We start from the raw sequence: 27,213 nt of genomic DNA on the forward strand, positions 1-27,213 counted from the left end.
TCAGTCCCGTTTCTCTGTTTTCCTCCACAGGCGTGGGGACGCCAACTGTGACATGGTCAGCATGGCCAGGGCCTGAGTGGGGTCCACTGCAGAAGGTGCCTGGCTGGCTTTGAGCTCTCGGCGACTTCTGTACAAGCAAAGGTGCTGAGACCAGATACCCAAGGCTATTTCCAGCTCTGGAATTGGGTTCCCAACAGTCTCCCCTTGGAGGGGAGGGGTTCGGTAACCCCGTGCCTCATGCACACACTCCCTCCGGGTCCAAATAAGTGCAAACGGAGCCGCTGCCACTGCAGGCGGGGCCCGCCTCTCCCTGGAATCTCAGGCTGTAGAAATAACTCCGGTTCGCCCCAGCATGCTGCAGCACCAGTACCACCCTGCCATCTTCTCTGCAGGGAGGGTGGCAGGGAGAGCCACGCGGCCACCCAAGCCCACGTTCCCCACGCTGGTCTGCACCTGGGCAGGACCCCAGAAGAGCGTGTCCTTCTAATGCAATCTTGTGGGCAGACCTTTCAGTGAGGAGGTTTCCATGGAGACATGGCCCCACCCACTCCAGGTGGTCTTGACCTGCTTAGTGGGGTCCTTTAGGAGAACTCACAGAGCAGAAGCCTAGACAGAAATGCCCTGGAGATGCGCAGCGGGGACCACAGACACATAGAGAAAGAAAATGCCCCAGGAGAACCTGGAGGATGCACAAGAGCTGAGGGACCATTCTGGAAACCAGCCCACGAGAGAAGGGCCGCAGATGTCTCCATGCACCTTCCCATGTGGCAGAGAAACCTGGCACCACCGGCCTTTCCTCAATGAAGCTGTCCTCTTGTTGATGGCTTCATTCGATGCCTCCATTTTCATGGGCCTAGAACTGTAAATCTATACCCTAATAAGTCCCTTTTGTAAAGCCAGTCCACTCCACACTGCTGCATCGCATTCTGGCGGCATCGGTCAACAAACTTTTCTCTTAAAGGGAGCACAAGGCCCAGGGACGCCCGTCTCTGGCCTTCCCCGGTGAAACGCATTCATGGAGCTTTCAGGCCAGACTTTTTGCTTTTTCATTTAAATTCAAGATTCTGCATTATAATACCTTGGACATCCTACATTTTAGACTTGTGCAATTTTATCATCTCTAGGACTGTCCTGTGGAAGCATTTAAAGTTATAGAAAAACAAGTTGCAAATTAAAGATTGCAATCAAGGGGTTGGCACAATGTGATGCTGATAGAGAAACCTTGTAAATTCATGGCAAAAAGCAATTTCCTATATTCTAGACCTTGACATGTAAAATGACTTTGTGTCAGTTGACATCCCACAGTTATTCTGAGCACAGCAAAAAATAACTTGCTTAGAATTGACTGCCTCGGCAACTAATTTTTGGCTGAACACAAAATGGAGCCCTCTAGAAATAGGGCCCTCCAAGAAGAGAATGTGGTATAAAAACTTGACATTTCTTTTCTATGTCTTGGACTTTCTATAAACCCAAGATTAGGAAAAATTATCTATTCCAGGTTACTGAATGTACTATAATATTTCTTGATACTGCTGATAAAAAATAATGCATTTTCTTAAGATGAGTATATGCACAGCAGTATTTCACTTGCTTCCGCTTATTAGAAAACCAAGAAAAACAACCAGATGCTTCTCTAATTACATTCACATTTTTTTCTTTGAATTCTTCATTGATGGGGTTTTGACATGGAAAATTCACTTGGAAGTGTGTAGAACTCTGCCTCTTCTCTGAAGCTCTAATTCCACTTTGAATTTTATTGTTATGCAACTGTCCACTTTCCTTTATCAAACCACTTTCAAATCAAAACCAAAGAAAATTCCAGTGTGCGCCTTACACTTTTTAAGTCAAACTGAGCTGTTTGAATATGGGTATTCAATCAAAATTTTACGAAGCCACTCTAAAAATATCATTAATGCAAATCCATTTGTCATTTATATTCTTGAGAACAAATGACTGGTGAAATTCCATGGCTAGTTCTTCATCCACCTTTGAAGGAAAAGGAAAAGGGATTTATCACAGATTTAAAAATGCCACCCCGACCCGCTATTCACAATAGGACAGGCACTCCAGGCAGAGTGCTGGCGCGTCTGAGACGGCCCCTGCCTTACAGACTCTTCATTCCATCAACATTTTGCAACTTGAGAGTCAAGGGATGTTCCATTTGAGAGGAACTCCCCCGGGAGCTCCTGTGCTGAGCTTGTCCAGCCCTGGGTGACAAGCACGCCTCCATCTTGGGGCTCCAGGGGTCAACCTTGGCTCATTATCAGCTCTTAGTCTACGCATGAGTCTCTGAAGTTACACAGCACACCCTGATCTTGATACGCCAGAATTTTGTAAAAACATTCATAATGGTAGTCATCATTCTGGTAAAACTGTGGCTTTTCAGAACTGCCCCCTGCATTTTGACTTAGAGACGTTCCGCAGGTCATCGCCCGGGGGGCATCACAGGTAAAGGCGCCTGTGACCCTGAGGCCCTGCCCAGCGACCCCCGCCAAGCCCCCTGTGCCAGCCACCAGGGCTCCCAGCACATTCCCCAGTGCGTCACTTGTCAGCAGTCCATGGAGGGGAGGAGCATTTCCTTCTGCTTCCATCCAGGCGGGCGTGGGCCTGGCCAGTGGGGCCGAGTCCACTCTGTCCCCGGGGGCCTCTGACTGCACCCTTCGGGGCCACCAGTGAGGCCACTGGCGTTTATGGAGAAGAGGGACTGGGGGTGACCCTGGGTTGCCCGCCCCCCTGGAAGGAGCAGCGGGTTGGGGGAGGCCTGGGGGTCAGCACGGGACATCCATGCAGTGGGGCAGGGTCCACTCCGTGACCAAGGAGGTCCTGGGGCTGGTGCAAGGGATGACGCTGGAGCAAAGAAAAGGCTACTTACCAAGTGTAATTTGTTCAGCAACTGAACAGCGCAGATATTAAAATCCTCACCTGCAACTTACCCACAACCATACTAAGGATGCAATTATCAGGAGCCGGTTGATGGTCCTGGGATGTGATAAAATGCCGGATGTTGTGGAATGGTATGTTCTGATAAGAGGATGAAAACATTTTAAATATTTGAGTTTTCATTAAATTAGTATGTACTTTAATTATAATATATTTAAGGCTGACATAAATGTCGGGACCCACTTTTTATCCCCCAAATGGAACCTTTTTTACACTATTAAAACAATATACCTAACTGAAAGAAATATCCTCCAGAGAAGTACAAAAGTAGCACGTAAGAGCCTCAAGACCCCATCCTCCAGAAGCGGCCTGCTGGGCCTCTGCAGACTCCAATTGCACCTGGAGTAGAGACGGCTAACACCTGCCCCTCCCGGCCCCTCCCGGCCTGTGGCCTTCCGTACCCCGCAAGGAGTCCCAGGTCACTTCACTGAGTGGCGGGGACGTTTAGGCTGTGCCGCAGAAGGCAACGTACCAGCCCCGAGTCCAGCACAGGGACTCTGGGCTTTTAATTCCCAGGTCCGAGAGTATACAAAGGCAAAAGAGAGTTCAAACAATGTAAGAGGAAGAAAAAGGGGGAGCATTTCCCATCTCTAGAAGAGTATGTAAAAATGAAATGCTGGCCTCCAGCACCTGGGCAGAGTAAACCTGGAGACAAGACTCTGTTTCCGCCTTGCCCAGGCCACCCTGCCCCGGAGAAGCCGCCCTGCCCCGGAGAAGCTGACCTGGCCCTGCTCAGTCCCCAGGCCCAGTCGCCCTCAGGCCCCCTCCCTAAGCCCGGACGGCCACCGGGCCGTGTCCACTTCCTTCTCGTCTCTTTTGATCCTGCCGTGGGGCTGTGTGTGCACCTTCCCCAGGACCCAGCTCAACGCCGGGCCCCAAGGACCCCAAGGCCATGCCAGGAGGAGAGGCTCCCTTCGCTCCTTCTGCGCCTCTGTCCTCTGTATCCCAGCTCATCTCTGGGGGCTGCAGACCCTCATGCCCGCATTACGGGGGGGCACACAGCGAGCTGCCCCCTCCCAGGGGCAAAGTGGGACAGACGTGGACACCCGAGCCGTTGTCCCCACTGCCCTGCGCCCAAAACCTTCTGGAGAAGGTTTTCTCCAGAAACCTTCTTCCAAAGCCCTGTGGTTTGAGCACTTCACTGAAGATTTAGACAAGTAAGACAGTGTCACTTATAAGGAATGCCATCTGGAGTTAAGGGCCCAGACCAAACACAGTGCCTGGAGCCCGTTCCTGAGACCCATAAAGAATCAGTGTCCCCTGGAGACAGCTGTGACGGCCGCATGCAGCCCAGCCGCTTCCTCCAGGCTGAGCTCAGCAGATGCTGCCTGAGGACCCCTACCCACGAGTACCCCTCCTCTCCGTCTGTCCTTCCGTGTCTCCTCTCTCCTAAGGACACCTGCCATATTGCAGCAGGACTCCTTGGTCTGAGACTGTCCGCAAAGACCCAATTTCCAACAAGGCCCATTCACAGGTATCTGGACATATCCTTTTGGGGAGAAACAATTTAACTCACAACACCTCTCCTGAGCCGCAGACCGAGCTCATGGCCTCTACGCAGTCCATCGGCAGACCCCACTGATACACCCAGAACCTGATGCCCTCCCACCGCCTCCCCCACCCCAGCCCACCCCCCACAGAGCCCCCAAGCAAGAGGGCCAGCAAGCCACCCGCTCACACCCTCCAGCAGCCCCCACTTTGCCCAGAGAAAAGTCAACCTCCTCACCATGCCAACGAGAGCTCTGCATCCGGTCCCTGACCCGGACCCCGTCACCTCTGACCTCGCGTCACTGTGGAATTCTAGATATTTCTTGAAACTGCCGGGCATGCTGCTGCTTTAGGGCCTTTGAAATCACCGTCCCCTCTGCCTGGGACCCTCTTCCCTCAAAAGTCCTCAACACTGAGCCCCTCTGCCCAGTCCCTGTGCAGACGCCCCCTCGAGCCCCCGTGTGCTATAGGACTCTCCGGTCGCTTGCCCCTGCCAGCACCCTCCAGCCGCCTGTCTGCTGGCTGCACCCCCTCTCCAGGAGCGGCAGGCTCCTCCAGCCCAGGACAGCACCAGCAGCCGCTTAGGAGCACCTGGTCAGCCTACAGGCACCATTGGGTCCACAGACCCTGTTTCCTGAGCCCCATGGCTGACTGGAGATCCCCAGCCCTGTGCCCTCGGGTTGTCCTGACGGCCAAGTGTGACAACAGTTGTGCATGAAGTGCAAACACAAGCAGTCACCCTCCTGAACGGGCCCAGACCTACCGTCAGTTTCTCCACGATTGCCTCTTTCCCATGGAACAGTTCTCCTTCCCAAGACAATCGTGATGCATCTGTCTGGAGTAGGAAAGGAGAGAAGAGGGTCCCTTCCGCTGTCCGGGAGCCCCAGGGCCAAGGAGGGCTGGCGGGGAGGGCAGTGTGTGTGGACTGGGCAGCAGCATAAGCCCACGGAGGGGCGGGGCTGTGGCAAGCCGGCCAGAGGTGGCCACCGGGAGGGGAACCGCCCCACCACGGCCCCCACGTGCTGCCCCGGCTCCCTCCCACTGCTTCCTTTCCAGATGCCCTTCCCACTGGCCTGTGGGGTCTGCAAAGCACTGAAGCTGTGAACAAGCTGTGTGTTTCCTGGGGAGCAGACCCTCAGCTTGCCCAGGATTCATGCTGGTGACCAAACAGGAGCAGAGCTCTGCAAGGAGTGCAGCCGGGCCATGCCGAGGTGGGTAGCTGGCCACGGGGAGCGTGCACTCCTCCAGAACCCCGGCTCAGAGGCCCCCACCTCCCCGGTTTTCCCCTGAACCCCACCCTGCCCTCACCCCCACACCCACCCTGAGTGGAGAACAGCACAGAGCTGGCCCCGCCCCCTCCGAGAGGGCTGGTCTCCTCCTGCGGCCGCTGCCGGATGACAACGGTGCCTCAAAAGAAATGAAGCCCAGCCCTGCACAGGCGCCCCCGCAGCACCCTGCCCACTCAGCTCTCAGGGCCCCGGTCTGCTCCCAGCCTGCCTTCCCCCCCCCCCCCCCCCCCCCAGCAGAAACACCTTTCCCAAAGCTCCAGGCAACAGTTAAAGGACTCTGGTAATGCTGGGAGTGGCGAATCAAGAAAAAGGCCATTTAAAAGGGGTAGGGTCTCCTGGCGTCCTGGCTGAACCTCACCAGTTCAGTATGCAGCCTGCCCACATTCCCACTGCAGACCCCAGGACACATCCCAGAGGGAGCACAGTGACCCTCAGGAACATCCTGGGAGCTTGTGTGTCTTCCCCAATCTGTCTGCTGGTGCCTGAGGGACTCGCTGTCCCAGAACCTGCCCTGCCTTAGAAGGCAGCTTGCTGAGCTGTCCTACAGGATGCTGTGGGTCCACAGCTGAGTGGTGCTGCCTGGGCTAGCATTAAGGGGTTGCTGGAGGCGGGGTATATGGTGCAGGGCTGCAAGGGAGCTGCTTCCTAGGGAAGAGGGGATGTTTGTAACGGGTAAGCAGGGGAACTCCCAGGGCCACACACAGGTCCCAGTCAGGACCCATCCTGAAAGGAACCGGGAGGCCCCGATGCTTTGGCCTCGAGCTACTCTCTAAACTCATTGTATGGCTCAGTCCTGAAAGAGAGCACTCGCACAGAAAAGATGTTTCTTTTTTTAGCCCCTCTTTTTCTTTCTTTCCTTCTTTTTTTTTGTTTTTGTTTTTGTTTTTGTTTTGGTGTATTAGCTCCTGATACTCAAGGAAAGCTCTGTCATAATGCTAGCTGGATACAAGCTTAAGGAATAGATGCCTCAGAGTCTAAATTCTACATTAAAATATAAAAATGTCCAGGTCTCAACAAGATTACAAAACATAAAAAAAAAAAACAGGAAGTGATGGTCCAAGGAAATGAGAAAATGAAAGCAGTGAAAACCATCAATGAAGAGGTATTATACCAGACAAAGACTCATAAAAATGGTCTTAAATATATTCAAAGAACTAAAGGAAATCAGGAAAATGAAAACAATAGATAAACCAGATAAATACAAAGAAAATACCAATAAAAGGATGGAAACTATGAAAAAGACCAAACAGAGCTGAAGACCACAGCAGCAGAAATATAAAAGTCCCTAGAGATGTTCAACAGCAGATGAGAGCTGGCAGAAGAAAGAAACAGTGAATTTGAAAATAAGGCAATTGAAATCACCCAGTCTGAGGACCAGAAAGAGGAAAGAAGAAGAAACTGAACAGAGCCTGTGGGGCACCATCAACTATACCAAGATACGTATTGTGGGAGGCCCTGAAGGAGAAAAAAAGAAAGAAGGAAGGGACAGAGAGAATGTTCAAAGAAATGATGACTGAAAACTTCCCAAATATAACAAAGGACGTGAATATTCCCATCCAAGATGTTCAACTAACTCCAAATCAGAGAAACCCAAATTAGATCCACACTGCAGCATATTATAATCAAACTATTGAATGCCAAAGATAAAAAATTCTGAAAGCCTCAGGAGAGAAGCAACATGTCATGTACAAGGGAGCCTCAATAAGATTAAGTACTTAGGCTCTTGTTTTGTTTTGTTTTGTTTGTTTTGTTCTTATTATTATTACTTTTATTTTTTTTCTCTATATTAACATTCTATATTTTTTTCTGTTATACTGCTAGTTCTTCAAAACCGATGCAAATGTACTAAGAAACGATGATCATGCATCTATGTGATGATGTTAAGAATTACTGATTGCATATGTAGAATGGTATGATGTCTAAAAAAAAAAAAAAAATGGTCAGCACAATACTGCCTAACTGTAATGTAATTATGTTGGAACGCTGAATGAAGCTGCATCTGATCTATAGTTTTTTTTTGTTTTTTTTTTCTTTCTCTTATATATTTTTGTACTTTTTATTTTTATTTGTGTTTTCTCTGTGTTATCACTTTATTTCTTTTTCTGTTGTCATGCTATTTCTTTCTCTAAATCGATGCATATGTACTGAGAAATGATGACCACACACCTATGTGATGATATTAAGAATTACTGATTGCATATGTAGAATGGATTGTTTTCTAATGTTGTGTTAGTTAATTTTTTTTAATTAATAAAAAAAAAAAAAAGATTAAGTACTGATTTCTCATCAGAAATCATAGCAGGAAGAAGTATTTATAGAGCCTAAAGCAAGACATTGTCAACCAAGAACTCAGTATCTGGCAAAATTGCCTTTCAAAAATGAGGGAGGGGGCAGTGTGATGATGGCTCAGCAGGCAGAATTCTCACCTGCCATGCCGGAAACTAGGTTCGATTCCTGGTGCCTGCCCATGCCAAAAAAGAAAAGAAGAGGGGGATTAAGATATTCCAAGATAAACAAAAAACTGACGGATTTCATCACCATTAGACCAGCCCACTGGGAGATACTAAGGAAAGTCTGAGAGGAAAGAACAGTAAAGAGATCACAGCCACATGAAGAAATAAATCTCCAGTAAGGGTAACAAAATAGGCAAATATAAATGCCAGTACTATTGTATTTTTGGTTTGTAACCGTACTTTTTATTCCTTCAGGATCCAAAAAGGCAAATGCATAAAAGATCATGATAAATTAGTGGTTCTGGATTCACAATGTATAGACACGTAATTGGTGACAAGAACTTCATAAAAGTAGGGGACAGAGGGATATAGGAAGAGTTTGTATGTACCACTAAAATGAACTTGTTACCAAAGCAAACAAGATTGGCATAGATTTAGAATGTTAAATTTAAGCCCCATGGTAACTACAAAGAAAATATCGGAGAACATGCAAGCTCACAGAGACAGAAATTACAACACAGGTTGCCAGGGCCAGTGAGGAAGGGAAAATGCGGAGTTAATGCAAACTGAGTATAGGGTTTCTGTTTGGGAATATGGGAAAGTTTCAGGAGTAGAAGGTGGTGAGGGTACTGCAGTATTCTGAATGTGATTAAACCTCTTGAATAGCGTACTTGGGAGAGGTTGGGATGGGAAAGACTGTCATACATATGTCCCAACAATTTAAAAATACAGAAAGAGTAAGCAACTAAAGAGACAATGACAAATAAATACAATAAATTATCCTGGGTAGGATATAAAAAGGTAGGGAAAAAAGACTCAAAGGGACATTATTTAGAGATATGAAGACGTATGAAAAAATGGAATATAGACCGTAAGCTTTATATGAATGTTAAATTTCTTGAACTTGATATGATAATTACAACTTAAGGTGGTTACATGAGTGCATATACTTATTCTTAGGAAATATACGTGGCTGTATTACGTGTTCAAGGAGCATGAGGTAAACAACCTACACTTAAGTGCTAAGAAAATGGATTGGTAAATAGAGAGATAGAGACATAGACAAATGGACAGATGGATAGATGGAATGATACAGCAAATGTGGCAAAATCTTAAAACTGGTAGATCTGTGTATTGGGGTGGGTAGGGGTATTTTGGGGTTCTCTGTAAGGGGGTTGTATTATTTTTGAAAGTGTCCTATAAGATTGAGTATTTCAAAATAAAAGTTAAAAATGAAACTATAAAAATGCTAAAAGAAAACATGGGAGAATTTCTTTAAATGATAATGGACTGGGGAAGACCTTCCCAAGTAGAACATAAAACCGAGAAGTCATTAAAAAAAAAAAAGAACCCAGAAATGTAAGTAAAGATTAAACAAAATCTCATTTTAGCTTTAGCCAAAAATGCCATTAAAAAAATCAAAAGTTAAAGGGCAAATTTGGAAAATATCTGCAGCCCTTATGTAAATAAGAATCTCCAACAACTGGTTGATTATAAAATGGATCATTCTCAGAAAAAGGAATAAGTTTTAAATGGGTCTTAGACAATCAATTCTCATATTAAAAAAATACAAATTTAAACTCCAGTGAAAAGCCATTTTTCTACTATCAGAAAAACCAGTAGGAATGGTGATGATACCTATTGATTTATAATATTGGATAATATAATCATTAACATAATGTGAGCAGGAAAATAGAGAAATCAGCTCTCTATAACATTCCTGGTGAGAGAGTACAGTAACACAACCCTCTATGGGAAGAAAATGGCAAATCTATCAACATCACAAATGTACACTTGTCTCTTAAATCTGCTCCTAGGAATTTATCCCGATAATCCCTTCACATTAGAGAAAAACAAAGGTAAATACTGGAAATGAACAAAATTCTCCATCAAGCAAGGACTTGTTATATAATTATGCAGAACAACATGGAATATATCTACAATAGAAGAGCACAGTACATCAGATATAGTAGAAAAGCATGGACAATTCCGAGTAGAAGACCATGGAGTATCTCTAGAGAGGAATAGCATTGTACATCTATACAGTACAGCAGCCTAGAACATGTCTAGTAGAAGACCATGGAGCATCTCTACAGTAGAAGACAGAGTATCCTGAAGTAGAAGAGCATGGAGTATCTCTATAGTAGAAAACATGTAGTATGTCTATAGTAGAAGAGCATGGAGCATCACTAGAGTAGAAAAAAAGCATGTTATATCTATGCACTAGAAATGCATGGAACATCTCTAAAGTAGAAAAGCATGACACATCTATACAGTAGAACAGCACTGAGCATCTCTACGGTAGAACAGTTTAGAGTGTGTCTACAGTAAAACAGCATGGAGCAACTCTACGTTAATACTTCAGGGAGCATGTTTACAGTAGAAAAGCATGGAGTATCTCTACAGTAGAAGAAAACATAGGCCTAAAGTAGAACAGCACAAAGCATGTCTAAGTAGAAAAGGAGTGCCTCTACAGTAGAAGAGCATGGAGGATCTCTAAGTAAACAGCATGGAGCATCTATAAGGGAGAAAAGCATGGAGCATCTCTACAGTACAAGAGTATGAAGCATGACTACAGAAGAACAGGATGGAACATGGAAAGAGTAGAAGAGCATGTAGCATTTCTACAGTATAAGAGCATGACTACACCAGAAGAGCATGGAGCATCTATACAGTAGAACAGGATGTAATGTGGAAAGAGTAGAACAGCGTGGAACATCTATGCAGTACAAGACGGTAGAGTGTATCTACAGAATAGCACAGAGAATCTTTACAGTAGAAGATGATGCAGCATGATTACAGTAGATGAGCACAGAGCATCTCTACTTTAGAAGGACATGGAATATTTATACATTAGGAGAGCATGTACATCTACATGCTAAAACAGTATGGAATATCTCTACAGTAGAGGACCACAGCATCTCTATACACTTAAAGTATGAAGGGCATAGTATCTATACATTCAAAAGTATGGAAAATATCTAAACTGGAAGAGCATGATGGAGTATCTCTCAAGTAGGAGAGCATGGTACATCTATACACAACAACAGCATGGAGCATCCCTACAGTAGAAGAGCATGGCACGCATCTATACAGTAGAAGAACGTGAAGTATGTCTGCATTAGAATAGCATAGATTATGTCTACATTAGAAAAGCATGGACCATGACAACAGCAGAACAGGATGGAGCATCTCTGCAGTAGAAGAGCAGGAAAAATCTCTACAGTAGAAGAGAAGACCATCTCTACCATGGAAGAGCAGGGAGCATCTTACTGTACAAGAGCATGAATCACATCTACAGTAGAAGAGCATGGAGCATCTCTAAATTATAGAGCATGGAGTATATCTACACTAGAAGGGCTGGACCATATCTACAGTAGAAGATCATAGAGCATGTTTACAGTAGAAGAGTTGGAGCACTCTTACAGTAGAAGAGCATGGAGCATCTCTACAGGAACAGAGGATGGGGCATCTCTGCAGTAGAAGAGCATGGAACATGTCTATAGTAGAACAGCATGGGCATGTGCAGAATAGAACAGCATTAGAATCTCTACAGTAGAAGAGGATGGAGCATCTCTACCATAGAGCAGCATGGAGCATATCTATAAGTGAATAGCAGTAGCTTCTCTACAGTAGAACAGCATGGACAATGTCTACAATAGGAGAGAATGGAGCATCTATACAGTAGAAAAGCAAGGAGCATATCTACAGCAGAATAGTAAGGAGAATCTCTAAGGTAGGAGAGCATGGAGCATCTCTACAGGACATGAGCATAGAGCACGATTTCACTAGAAAAGTATGGAGCCTGTTTATAGTAGAAGAGCATGCATTATGTATAGAATAGAAGAGAATGGGGCATCACTACAACACAAGAGCATGGAACATGTCTGTATAGCATGGCACATCTATACAGTAGAGCAGCATGAAGCACATACACAGAAGAGCATGAAGCATCTGTACAGTAGAACAGCATTGATCCTGTCTAAATTACAACATCATGGAGTATCTTTTCAGTAGAAGAATATGGAGCATTTCAACAGTAGAATTGCATGTAGCACATCTACAATAGAACAGCATGGATTTTCTCTGTAGTAGAAGACCATGGAACATCTCTACAAGAGAATAGCATGAGAGCACTCTACGGAAGTACATGGCACATCTACACAATTGAACAACATGGAGCATGTCTACAGTAGAAGAGCATAGAGCATCTCTAAGATAGAACAGCATCAAGCATATCTACATTAAAGGAGCATAGAGGAGGACTAAAATAGAAGAACATGGAGTATCTCTACAACGAACAGCATGGAGATCGTCTACAGTGGAATACCAAGGAGCATCTATACAGTAGAAAAGCATGGCACATATCTTCACTAGAACAGCACTGAACACAGTAGAAGACCTGAAACATCTCTAAGGGAGTCAGCATGGAGCATCTCTACAGTAGGAAAGCATGGAGCATCTATGAAGCAGAAAAGCATGGAGAATAACTGCAGTAGGAGAGAGTACTAGTTTAAGTTGGCAGGATGCAATATACCAGAAATAGAATGGCTTTTAAAAAGGGAATTTATTAAGTTGCAAGGTTACAGTTCTAAGCCTATAAAAATGTTCAAACTAAGCCATCTAGGGAACAATACCTTAATTCAAGAAAAGTTAATGGGTCTGGAACACATCTGTCAGTTTGGAAGGCACATGGCTGGTATCTGCTGGTCCTTGTTCCTGGTTTTGTTGCTTCCAGCTTCTGATGCCAGTGGTTTTCTCTTAGGCATCTATGGGAATTCACTTAGCTGCTCTGGGAAAAAAAACTCTGTGCTTCATCTCTTAGCTTAGGGTCCGCTGGGGCCAGAGATTTCTTCTCTTCAGGTTCTGGCTATTTGTGTGCATCCTTGCTTAGCACTCAGGCTATTTCTGTCTCGAACTCCAAACGCCTACATCAGCTCTACTGTGTCAGCTCTGTTCTGAAGTATCTGTCAGCTCTGAACTCTCTCCAAAATGTTTCCATTTTGAAGGACTCCATTAAACTAATCAAGACCTACCTTGAATAGGTGGAGACACATCTCCATCTAATCAAAACATCACATGGACAATTGGGAACACCACATCTATGTGGAAATAATACAATCAAAAGTTACTGTTCCACAACATTCAGTCAGGATTAAAAGAATGGCTGTCCCCACAAGAATGAATCAGGTTTAAAATATGGCTTTTCTGGGGCACATACTACTTTCAAACCTGCACAAAGAACATGAAAAGCATCTCTGCAGTAGAAGAGCATGGAGCTTATCTATAGTAGAAATCATGGAGCACGTAGAGAGTAGAAGATCATGGATCATCTCTATAGTAGTAGGGGTGAAATACATCTACAGCAGAAGACCATGGAGAAACCCTACAGTATAAGAGCATGGAGCAGCATGTCTAAAGTAGAAGAGCATGGAGTAGGATTACAGGAGTAGAGAACTGAACATCTCTATAGTAGAAAAGCATGGAGTATGTCTACAGGAGAAGCACATGGTACATAACTACAGTAGAGGAGCACAGAGCATCTGTACAGTGAAAGAGCATGTAGCATGTTTTCAGTAGAACATCATGGAACACCTTTACTTTAGAAGACCACGGAGCCTCTCTACAGTTGAAGAGCATGGCGCATGTCTACAGTAGAATACCATGTAAGATCTCTAAAATAGAAGAGCATGGACATCTCTACATTAGAGGAACTTGGAGCATGTCTATACTAGAATAGGCCGGAGTGAGTCTAAAGTAGAAGAGCCAGTAGATATGCCAGTTTGAAAGGATTGTGTACCCTAGAAAAGCCATGTTTTAATCCTGATCCAATCCTGTGGGAACAAGCATTTCTTTCAATCCTGACTCACTAATGTAGGTTGGAATCTTTTGAATAGATTATCTCCATGGAGATGTGACACACTCAATTATGGGCATTAACTTCTGATTAGATGGAGATGTGATTTCTCCCATTCCAGGTGTGTCTTGATTAGTTTACTGAAATCTTTTAAAAGAGGAAACATTTTGGAGAGAGTCAGAAATGATAGAGCCAACAGAAACTTCAGAACAGATCCTAGAGAAATGACAGAAGCCTCAGAGCTGACAGAAACTTCACAGCAGAGCTGACACAGATGCGGACACATGGAGAAAAGAGACCCAGATGTTTGGAGAGGTTTGGAACCCAGCAGACATTGCCATGAGATGTTAAGCATTCCAGATCCTGGAGAGAGTCAAGGGAAACCAAGAGGTGAAAGCTAGCCCCAGAGAAGCAAAGTGAGGAGCCTCCACATGGACAGAGACTGAAAGCAATAGAGCCAGGAGCAACAGACCAGCAGATGCTAGCCCCATGACTTCCCAGATGACAGAGCTGTTCCAGACCCATGGGCCTTTCTTGAGTGAAGGTAACCTCTAGTTGGTGCCTTAATTGGGACATTTCCATAGGCTTAGAACTGTAAACCTGTAACTTATTAAATTCCCCTTTATAAAAGCCATTCTAGTTCTGCTATATAGCATTCCAGCAGCTTGCATACTAATACACATGACTACAGTAGAATAGCATGGAATATTTCTGCAGTAGAAGAGCAGGAGCATCTCTACAGTAGAAGAGCATGGAGCCTTTCTACAGGGAATAGCATGAGGCATATTATCGTTGAAGAGCATGGGGCATGTCTACAGAAGAAGAACTTGGAGCACTTCTAAGTAGAACAGCACAGAGCATATCGCATGTAGAAGAGTATGGATTATGTCTGGATAAGAAGAACATGGAATATCTATAGTAGAAGGGCATGGGGCATGTCTACAGTAGAAGAGCATGGGCAACCTCTATAGATTGTCTGTATAGTTGTCTCTATAAATTCTTCTATACAGTAGAAGGTAATGGAGCATGACATCAGTAAAAGAGAATAGCGCACCTATAAAGTAGAATTGCATGAAGCATGTCTGCAGTAGGACATCACTGAGAATATCTACAGTAATAGGCCATGGAGCATCCCTAAGTAGAAGATCATGGAGGATGATTATAGTAGAAGAGCATGGAGCCTCTCTTCTTTAGAAGAGCATGTAATAGTTATACAATAGAAGAACATGGTACATATATGCATTAAAACAGTATGGAACGTCTCTAAAATAGAAGATCACAGAGCATCTCAACAGTAAACAACATGAAGTATCTCCACAGTGCAATAGCATGGAGCACACTGACAGCAGAATAGCATGGGATGTCTATACAATAGAAGGGCATGGAGAATGTCTATAGTAGAGTAGCATGGAGCAGCACTACAATAGAATAGCATACAGCACCTCTACAGAAGACGAGCATGGTATCTATACATGAAAGCATGGAGCATCTCTGCAGCAGAAGAGCAGAGAGCATGTCTACATGTCTATACTAGAATAGCATGCAGTACTTCTACAATACAAGGTCATGGGGCATTAATACAGTAGAAGAACATGTAGCACCTCTACACTAAAAGTGCTTCCAACATCTCTTCAGTATAAGAGCATGGATCATCTCAACAGGGAAGAGCACAGAGCAATTTACTACAGAAGAGCGTGGTGCATGTCTACAGTAGAAGAGTATGGAACATGACTACAGAAGAGGAGAATGGAGCGTATCTACAGTAGAATAGCATGGAGCACATCTACAGGAAAATATCATGAAGCATCTCTAAACTAGAAGAGCATGGAGTATCTATAGAGTAGAAAAGTGTGGAGCATAATTCTGGTAGAAAAGCCTGCAATATGTCTACAATAGAAGAGTATAGAGCATTACTACGGTAGAAAGGTGTAGAGCATGTCCTCAGTAGAAGACATAGAGCATGACTACAATACAGCACAGAGCATACCTACGTTAGAATATCATGTAGCATGTCTACAATGGAACAGCATGGAACACGACTGAAATATAACAGCACAGAGCACATCTACACATGTAAAACACATGGAGTACATCTACCATAGTAGAACACAGAACATCTCTACAGTGAAAGATCATAGAGGATTTCTACAGGACAAGGTCATGAGCAGACCATTGAGCATGCCTACAGTAGAACAGAATGGAACATATCTACACTAGAAGATCATGGCCCTCTCTAAAGCAGAAGATCTTGGAACACCTCTAGTGTAGAATAGCATAGCACATCTATACAGTAGAAGAACTTAGAGCATCCCTACAGTGGAAGAGCATGTAGCATGCTACAGTAGAATAGCATGGAACAGGTCTACAGTATACGAGCATGGAGCATCTCTACTTTACAAAAACATGGACCTCTACAGTAGAAGATCACTGAACATGTCTACACTAGAACAGCATGGAGCATGTCATCATCAGAAGAGCATGGAGCATATCTACGGTAGAATGTATGAAGCACATCTACAATTGAAGAGCATGGAGAATATCTACAATAGAAGGCATAAAGCATATCTACAGCAGAAGAACATGGAGCACCTCTACAGTAGAAGAGCATGGAGCACCTCTAAAGAATGGAGCATGGGTCACGTCTAAAATGGAACAGCATGGATCATCTCTACAGTAGAAGATCATGGAATCTCTAAAGTAGAAGAGCATAGAGCATCTCTATAGTAAAATAGCATGGCTTATCTATACAACAGAAGAACATGGAGCATTTCTACACTAGAATTGCAGGAATTATGTCTGCAGGGGAAGAGCATGGGGCATGTGTACTATAGAACAATATGGAGTATCTCTGCAGTAGAAAAGCATGGAGCATAACTACAGGACAGCATAACGATACATCTCTACAATAAAAGATCATGTAGCATGTCTGCAAAAGAAGAGCACAGACTTTCACTACAGTGCAAATGCATGGAGCATCTCTACAGAGCATGGGGAATCTCTACCACAGAAGACCATAGATTATGCCTACAGTAGAAGAGCACACAGCATCTCTGTAGTACAAGACCATGAAACATCACTATAGGAAAGAAAATGAAGCATCTCTACAGTTAAAGAGCACAGAGCATGTCTATACTAGAACAGCATGAAGCATATTTACCCTAGAATAGCATGCTACATTGATACACTGGAAGAGCTTAGAGCATCTCTGCAGCAGAAGAGCATGTAGCATGTCTACAGTAGAAGAACATAGAGCATTACAACTTTAGTAGAGCACAGAGCATCTCTACAGAAAAATAGCATGGAGCATTTCTACAAAGTATGGAGTTTCTCTACAAGAGAAGGGCATGGAGATTGTCTATGATACAACAGGATGGAACATTTCTATAGTAGAGGATCAAGGAACATCTCTAAATTAGAAGAGCAGGGAGCATCTCTACATTTGAATAACTGTTACATCTATACAATAGAAGAGCATGGAGCATGTCTACACTGGAACAGCATGGCGTATGATTATAGTAGGAAAGGATGGATCACGACTACTGTAGAACAGCATGGAGCATCTCTACAGTAAAAAGCCAGATACATCTCTACATTACAAGAGAAATGAGCATCTTTACAGGGAAGAGTATAGAGCAACTTATGGTAGAAGAGCATGGAGCATGTCTACAATACAAGGGATTGGTGAATGACTACAAAAGAGAACAGACCATGTATAAAGTAGAACAACATGGAGCAACTCTACAGTGGAAGAGCATGGAGCACATCTAAAAAACAGAGCATGGGGCATGTCTACAGAGGAACAATATGGAGCATCTCTACAGTACAAAGGCATAGAACATCTCTTGTATAGAAGAGCAGGAACATCTGTACAATAGAAGAGCATGGGTTAGGTCTACAGTAGAAGAGCATGGTGTATGACCACAGTAGAGGGACACAGAGCATCTCTACCATAGAAGAGCATGGTACATCCCTATTTTAGAAAGCATGGAGCGTCTCAGCTATAGATCAGCATGGAGCATGTCTACAGTAGAAGACCACAGAACATGACTATAAAAGAAGAGCTTGGAGCACATCTCAATAGAACAGAATGGAGTAAGTCTACAGCAGGACAGCATGATACATCTATACACGAGAACAGCATGGTGCATCTCCTCAGTGCATAACCATCAAATACACCTACAGTCAAACAGCAAGGAATATCTGTACAGTAAAATATGGCACATCCCTACAGTAGACTAGCACGGATCATGGAGACTATGGAGCATGTGCCTTTTAGAAAAGCATGGAGCCAGTCCACTGTAGAACAGCATGGACCATGACCACAGTAGATGAACATAGAGCATCTCTACAGTAGGACAGCATCGAGAATGTCTATAATAGAAGTCCATGGAGTGGCCCTACAGAAGAGTATGGAGCATGGTTACAGTACAAAGAATAGAGAATCTCTACCTTAGAAGAGCATGGAATATTTTCACAGAAGTCCAGGAGCAATGGACCAGTGTACCTTCCCTGCTGACAACCTTATTGGAGAAGCTGTTTCTTTTAATTCTGATTTAATAATGTGGGTTGGAATATTTTGATTAGATTATCTCCATGGAGATGCAGCACATCCAATTGTTGGTATTAGCTTTTGATTACATGGAAATATGACTCCACCCATTCCAGGTGGGTCTTGAGTAAATTATTAGGGTCTTCAAAAGGGGAAATATTTTGGAGAAATGACAAGAAAGGACAGAGCCTAGAGAAATTACAGAAGCCTCAGAAGCGAGCCAACAGAAACTTCACAGCAAAGCTGACACAGATGCAGACATATGGAGAACAGAGATACAGATGTTTGGAGATGCTTGGAGCCCAGCAGACATTGCCATGAGATGTTAAGCATGCCAGAACCTGGAGACAGCCAAGGGAAGCGAGAAATGAAAGCCATCCCTGGAAAAGTAAAATGAAGAAGGTCCACAGAAACAGAGGCTGAAAGCAACAGAGTTCAAGAGAAATGGACCAGTGTACCTTCCCTGCTGACAAAGGAGTAGGCACATCAGTTTTCCTTGAATTAAGGTATCTTTCCTTGGCTACCTTAGTTTGGACACTTCCACAGGCTTAGAACTGTAAACTTGTAACTTATTAAATTACACTTTCTAAAAAGCCATTCCAGTTCTGGTATATCACATTCCAGCAGCTAACAAACCAACACAACAAGCAGCATATAGCATCTATACAGGAAAAGCGTATGGAGAATGTCTACAGTAGAATGGCATAAAGTATCACTACAGTGGAAATTCATGGAGCACCTCTACAGTCGAAGAGCATGGAGCATCTCTACTGTAGAAGAGCAAGGAGAATACCTACAGTAGAACATCAAGGAGTATCTCTATGGAAGAAGATCATGGAACCTCTCTAAAGTAGAAGAGCATGGAGCATCTCTACCACAGAAAAGCATGGCGCATGTCTACAGTAGAAAAGCATGGAACATGACTACAGTAGATGAGCATGAAGCATGACTATGGAAGAAGAGAATGGAGCTTGTTTACAGTCGATCAGCATGGAGCATCTCTACAGTAGAAGATCAAGGAGCCTCTCAAAGGGAAGAGCATGGAACATCTTACTGTAGAAAAGCATTAAGGATGACTACAGAAGAAGCACATGAAGCATGACGACAGTAAAACAGCATGGAGAATCTCTTAAACAGAAGAGCATGGAGCATCTATACAGTAGAACAACATGGAGCGTATCTATATGAGAAGGCATGGAGCATGTCTAAAGTAGAAGGACATGCATCATATCTACACTAGAAGAGCATGGAGGATCACTACAGCACAACAGCAAGCATCTCTACAGTAAAAGAGTATTGAGCATGTCTACAGTAGAAGAACATGGAGCATATCTACAGTATAAGAGCATGAAGCATCTTTCCAGGACAACAGCATAGGCATCTCTACAGTAAAAAAGCATGGCATATGTCTACAGTATAACAGCATGGAGAATCTCTACAGTAGAATAACAGAACATATCTCCTGTAGAAGAGCATGCAATATGTCAACAGTAGAAGATCATGGAGCATATCTATAGTAGTAGGGCATGAAGCATGTCTATGGTAGAAGGTCACGGAGCATTTGCTACCACTGAAGAGCATAGAGCATTTATACAGAACAAGATCATGGAGCATCTTTACAATAGATGAACATTTATCATGTCTAAAGTAGAACAGAATGGAGCGTCTCTACAGTAGAAAATCATGAAACCCCTCTAAAGTAGAAGAGCATGACACTTCAATACAGGAGAAGATCATGCAGCATGTTGACACTAGAATTGCATGGAATATGCCTACAGTAGAAGAATATGGATCACGTCTATAATAGAACAAAAATATCTCTGTAGGAGAACAGCATGCAGCATCTCTACAGTAGAATAACAGGATTATGTCTACAGTAGATTGGCACAGAGTATGTCCACAGTAGAAGAGCTTGGTGTATCACTATAGTAGAAGAGCACAGAGGATCTTGCCAGTGAAAGAGCATCTAGCATGTCTACAGCAGAACATCATTTAGCATATCTCTTATAGAATAGCATGGAGCATGTCAACACTAGAAGGGCATGGGGGCGTGTCTATTGTTGAAAATCACAGAGCACCTCTACAGTAGAAGAGATGGAGGAGCTACAATACAAGAGCATGGAGATTCCGTACAGTAGTAGAAAATGGAACCTCTCTAAAGTTGAAGAGCAAGGAGTACCTCTATATTAGAATAGCATGGCCCACCTATGCAGTAGAAGAGCATGGAGCATGTCTACATTAAAATTGCATAGTGTGTATCTCCAGTAGAAGAGCAGAAGCATCTAAACAGTGAATAGCTTGGAGCATTTCTACAGTCTAAGACCACGGAGCATCTCTAGTGTAGAACAACATAGAACAACATAGAACATGTCTAGGGTAGAAAAGCATGGAAGATGATTACAGTAAAGAGCATGGAGCATGACAACAGAAGAAGAGCATGGTATATTCTTCAGTAGAACAATATGGAGCATGTCTACAGCAAAGGGGCATGGTACATCTGTATACTAGAAACAGCCTGGATCATCTTACAGTGCAAGAGCATTGACCATGTTTACAGTCAAAGATCATAGAATATCTATTCAGTACAATATCATGGAGTATCTCTATAGTAGAAGAGCATGGAGCAGGTCTACAGTAGAATACCATGGATCACCCCTGTTCTAGTTTCCTAGCTGCCAGAATGCAGTATACCAGAAATAGAATGGCTTTTTTAAAAAAGGGGAACTTAATAAGTTGCATGGATCACATATATAATAGAACAATAAGGAGCATCTCTGCAGTAGAAGAGCATGGAGCATCTCTGTGTAGAAGAATAGGAGCATATCTGCCATAGAATGGCACAGAGATACTCTTATTGTTCTATTATATATGTGATCCATGCTCTTCTATTTTAGGCATACTCCATGCAAATCTAGTGTAGACATGTTCCATGCTCTTCTACTGTAAAGCTGTGCAATGCTATTCTACTTCAGAGATGATTTTCTACTGTAGAGATGCTCCATACTGTTTTGCTGTAGCCATACTCATTGCTTTTCTACTGTACAGATGCTCTATCATCTTGTCCTGTAGACATGCTTCATTCCCTTCTACTATAAATGTGCTCCATGAACTTTTACTGTTGACATGCTGCATGCTCTTCTACAAGAGATGCTCTACAGTATTCTACTGTAGAATACAGAGCATCTGTCCAGTGGAAGAGCTTTAGCATGTCTATGGTAGAACAGTTTGGAGCTTGACCACTGTTGAAAGGCAAGAAGCACCTCTAAAGGAGAAGAGTATGGAGCACCTACAGGACAAGAGCATGGAGCATCTCTAAGGTAGAGAATCATGGAGCATTTCTACAGCACTAGAGAATGGAACTGCTCTAAAGTTGAAGAGCGAGAGTATCTCTACAGCAGGAGAGCATGGCTCATCTATACAGTAGAAGAGTATGGAACATGTGTACACTAGAACTGCATGGAGTATGTCTACAGTAGAAGAGCTGGAGCATCTCTACAGTCAAAGAGCATGGAGCATCTCTACAGTAAAAGATCATGAAGCATAACTACAAAAGAAGAAAATGGAATTTTCTTCAGTAGAACAACATGGAGCATGTCCATAGCAAAACAGCATGGTATATCTATACACTAGAACAGCCTGGAATATCTTTTCAGTGCATGAGCACTGAGCACATCTACAGTCATAGAGCATGGGACACATATACAGTACAATAATGTTGTATTATATATACACAATGGTATGTATACACTAAAAAGGATGAAGCATCACTAGTGCAGAAGAGCATAGAGCATCTCTACAGTGGAACAGCTTGGAGCATATATCTTGTAGAACAGCATGGAGTGTGTCTACATTAGAAGAGCATGGGCAGATCTACGGTAGAAGGGCATGGAGCATCTTTGCAGATCAAGAGCATGGTGCATCTCTACAGTAGAAGTCATGGAGCATGTCTATAGTAGAAGATTATGAAGGATTTCCACAGTTGAACAGCATGCAGCATTTCTACAGTAGAAGATCATGGAACTTCTCCAAAATAGAAGAGCATAGAGCATTTCTACAGTAGAATATCATGGCATGCCTATACATTAGAAGAGAATGGAGTATTTCTACACTAGGTTGTATGGAGTTGTCTAGAGTAGCAGAGCATGGAGCACGTCTATAGTAGAGCAATACAGAACATCTCTGCAATAGAAAAGCAAAAGGCATTTGTCCCCTAGCAGAGCATGGAGCATGTCCACAGTTGCGGAGCATGCAGCATCTCTACAGTAGAAGATCATGAAACCTCTTGTGCTGGTTTGAAATGATGTATGGACCCTAGAAAAGCAATGTTTTAATCCTAATCCCATTTTGTAAAGGCAGCCGCTTCTTCTAATCCCTATTCAGTATTGTATGTTTGGAACTGTAATTAGATCATCTCCCCGGAGATATGATTTAATCAACAGTGCTTGTTAAGCTGTATTAGGTGATGACATGTCTCCACCCATTTGGGTGGGTCTTGATAAGTTTCTGGTGTCCTATACAAGAGGAAATATTTTGGAGAATGAAAGTGATTCAGAGAAAGCAGAGCAGAATGACATAGCCACAAGAAGCAGAGTCCACCAGCCAGCAACCTGTGAAGGTGAAGAAGGAAAATGCCTCCCGGAGAGCTTCATGAAACCGGAAGCCAGGAGAGAAAGCTAGCAGATGACATCATGTTTGCCATGTGCCCTTCCAGCTGAGAGAGAAGCTCTGACTGTTCACCACGTGCCTTCACACTTGAGAGAGAGACCTTGAACTTCATCGACCTTCTTGAATCAAGATATCTTTCCTTGGATGCCTGTGATTGGACATTTCTATAGACTTGTTTAATTGGGACATTTTCTTGGCCTTAGAACTATAAACTAACAACTTATTAAATTCCCCTTTTTAAAAGCCATTCTGTTTCTGGTATATTGCATTCTGGCAGCTAGCAAACTAGAACACCTCCCTAAAATAGAAGAGCATTTCTCTTCTATTTTAAATGCATTTAAATGGAGCATTTCTACAATAGAATAGTATGCATATCTATACATTAGAATAGTATGGAGTATTTCTACACTAGATTGCATGGAGTTGTCCACAGTAGCAGAGCATGGAGAAAAATATGGAGCATCTCTGCAGTTGAAGGGCATGGAGAGATGTCTACAGTAGAAGACTATGAACGTGACTATAATAGAAGGGCATGAAGCATGGTTACGGAAGAACAGCATTGTACATATACACACTAGAATAGCATCTAGCACCTCTACAGTGAACGAGTATCGAGTACGTCTACAGCAAAGAGCATGGAACTTCTATACAGTGCAATGTCATTGAGCATCTCTGTAGTAGAACAGCCAAGGAGCATCTCTACATTAGAAGAGTATGCGTCATCTCTACAGTAGACAGCATGGGGCATGTCTAAAATAGAGGGCCATTAATTAATTCTTTCTAATTAGAAGAGCATGTAGCATCTTTGCAGTAGAACATGGAAGCAGTAAAAATGGGGCACCTCAGTATTGGTGTAGCAATATTGGAAGCTATATTTTTAAATGAAAAAAGCTAGGTGAAGAGGGTGTGGACTCGCAGAGAGGACTCTCTCTGTGCTTTAATTACATAGATCATCTTGGGAAGGAAATGTGAAGCTTGTAACATTGGGTAGCAGGGCAGATGAGAGAAGAGATTTAACTTTCACTCTTCAGACTTTTGTACCTTTTGAATTTGTTACATGTTCTTGCAATCTTTTAAAGGAAATACAAAATTTAAACCAGGCCAAAGCATGGAACACCAAGACTGGGTGGGTACCCCATTTTCATCCCCACATCACCTGAGCCTTCTCAGACCGTGGTACTGATGAAAGCACAGGGCAAGCTGTCTCACTCACAGGATCCTCCCAAAGGCTTAGGGTGACTGAGCACAGGATTGGTGAGCACAGACTGCTGGACATTTCCCTTACACAACATCTCTGCTGAAATAGGTCTTCTTCATAAGTCTTATGCCCCAGGTCCCGTGAACACGGGCTGGGATCTCAATCTCACAGAAGGGTCAAAGTAAAGAGGTGGGAAACGGCACCTCCAGGCTCCTGGCTGGCTCTGGGCTCTCTGGGATCACTCTGTCATCACAAGCCACTTCAGATCTGAGGCATGTTCTCCCAGGAAGGGCTCCCCCATTGCACCAAGCCTCCACTCTCCTAGCTCTCTCCACTCCTGGAGCATATGAATGGATTAGTATTGGCAAGTTGTCCAGGGATGACGGGCCCAAGTCCATCTCATCTTGGGCACAAAGGCATGAAATCAGAAAGGCCTGGGGCCCAAGCGTGAGCCTGGCAGTGCCAGCAGTTAGACCAGCTCTATGCCCTGCCCACGGCAAAGAGGACAAAAATACTTTAAATCCTAAACCAGCAGAAATAGCAAACAACTTTTCCTATCTTAGCATGGCATAAATATAGAAATTTTTAAATTACACATTCAGCCTATCTGTAGCTTTTCTTTGCTGGACATGGCCCCTTCAGCCCTGATGAACTGTCCTGTTCAAGGGCTCTGTCACGGTTTTTTTTCTCCCTCTCTCCTTGTTCTCGTCTGCCTCAGTATGATTTCATAGATCCAGTTATTGTAGAATTGGGCTCCTGGTTTCTTGGTGGCTCGGCTGTAAGGGGCTACACACATGAGGACAGTCACATCCCCCAACCTTAACTCCAGGTTCAAAGGTGGAGCTGCAGCTGTGCTGTCCTGCTGAAACTGCTCATGACCAAGGGAAGAACAGTTCCCGCGACAGGAAGCCATCCCTGAGGGGCACTTCAGGGGGTGGTCTGACGGCAAAATCCCTGCAGTAGGACCTGGGCAGCATCCGGGGTCCACTCATGGCGTCGGGGGGGGGGCGGCAAACCCACAGAATCTGCGGTGGAAGGGAAGGGCGGTTCTTCCGCTTCATGAAAGCCCTGAAGACGCCAGCAGAGGGCAAGAGAAACCCCGAGGGCAAGAGAAACCCTGAGGGCAAGTTCTGCCAGCCCCGCTGGGTCTATTACCTGCACCTGCTGTAGGCAAGGGCCAGGCCCTCAGCCCCAGAGTGACCCCAGAAGCTGGAGGTCCCAGAGCTGTGGAAAGTGCTGAATGTGGAACCAGAAAAGCTTCACTTGGCGGATGCTCAGAAAAACCTACCCAGAGACATCTCCACCAAACCAAGGGCTGAAGAGGAAGAAAGATGGAGAAAGGGGAGAAAATCTAGGGGAGAACAATGGAGCTCTTAGGTCGAAGATAATGACTGTGGCCTGTGGCGCTTTGGCATCACAATCGCCTGGAGGCTCAGCCCAGCTTTTCCAACTGGAAAGGGGTGGGGCAGGCAAAGAGTGTGCGGACAACACAGGTTCCCAGAGGCGGACAAAGAGTGTGCGGATGACACAGGTTCCCAGGGGCGGACAAAGAATGTGCGGACGACACAGGTTCCCAGAGGCGGACAAAGAGTGTGCGGACGACACAGGTTCCCAGGGGCGGCAAAGAGTGTGTGGACAACACAGGTTCCCAGGGGTGGACAAAGAGTGTGCAGACGACACAGGTTCCCAGGGGCAGGCATTGCTGGCTCTCCGAGGTGGAGGGGATGCGCTTTATTTTTTTTTTTTAGAATAAAGAAATAAGACAAAGAAAGTAAAGGTAAACCCTTAAGAGGGAGATGATTCCACACTTAACCCAGACCTGACTTGACCCGTTTAAGGGACTTTTAAGAAGGACGTGAGCAAGCTCACAGAGTCAGAGTCTGGGATGTAGGTTACCAGGGGACAGGGGAAAGTTACGGCTTAAAACGTACAGAGCTCCCATTCACAACGATGGAAACATTTTGGTAATTGATGGTGATGGTGGCATAACATCGAAATGTAATTAACAGTGCTGAAATTTATATCTGAACATGGTTAAAAGAAGAAATATTAAGTTGTATAAACAGAATAATTTTTTATCTATGGAACTGTACTACACAAATAGTTAAACAGTACAATTATAAAAATGTGTTTTCATCGGTTGTAATTGATACACCACACCAATGCAAGGTGTTAATAATAGGGTGGTAGGCAATCCTGCATTTTATGTATGGTTGTCCTGTAAACCCACAACTTCTCTAAGAGTCAGAGAAAAGGGTCTATTTGGAAAAACTAATACAAGAATGATATCCTTCCTGTGTTTTCATTTATCCAGGGGATAGTTTCATAAGAATCAGGGTTCGGAAAATAATCATAAAGTAATAATGATCACAAAACCCCAGGTAATGCCGCATCAGAGCTCTGTGATAGCTAAGGAGCCCAAGAAACTGAACAAAGTTGCTTTTCAGGGGGGAGGCAAATTTGTTTTCCTTTTCCCCCTTTCAGCAGACCACTAGTACTTAAAATCTGCCCAGACTAAAAAGCAAAGGGTGGTGGTTCCCAGGGCTGGGCGGCTCTGCTCCGTAAGGTCCTCCCCGGGCAGAAGCACCTGCCCAGTCCTCAGAAACCCAGGTCAGATCTGCGACCTGCACTGAGCAGCGGGAGGAAAAGTCAATCCCGCCCAAGGTGGTACCTACATAGAGGGCGCCCAGCTGGGCCCGGTCGGCGACAAAGTGGCGATAGTAAAGGAGCACAAAGCTGCTCCCGACTTGCTCCCAGACCGGGCTTTCGGCCAT

General features: G+C 44.2%; 1 protein-coding gene across 1 annotated transcript; it reads right to left on the minus strand.

Moving 5' to 3' along the window:
* Positions 1 to 27,213, minus strand: LOC143662796 (nuclear transport factor 2-like). The gene is made up of 6 exons (XM_077136152.1): positions 27,115 to 27,213; positions 5,192 to 5,263; positions 2,923 to 3,021; positions 1,889 to 1,986; positions 246 to 386; positions 1 to 127 (listed from the first exon to the last, which is right to left on the minus strand). Exons 1-6 carry the CDS (start codon positions 27,211 to 27,213, stop codon positions 1 to 3), a joined length of 636 nt encoding a protein of 211 aa, XP_076992267.1.

The sequence above is a fragment of the Tamandua tetradactyla genome, chromosome 18 (genome assembly GCF_023851605.1).
Source record: "Tamandua tetradactyla isolate mTamTet1 chromosome 18, mTamTet1.pri, whole genome shotgun sequence".
In the NCBI taxonomy this organism is placed as follows: Eukaryota; Metazoa; Chordata; class Mammalia; order Pilosa; family Myrmecophagidae; genus Tamandua; species Tamandua tetradactyla.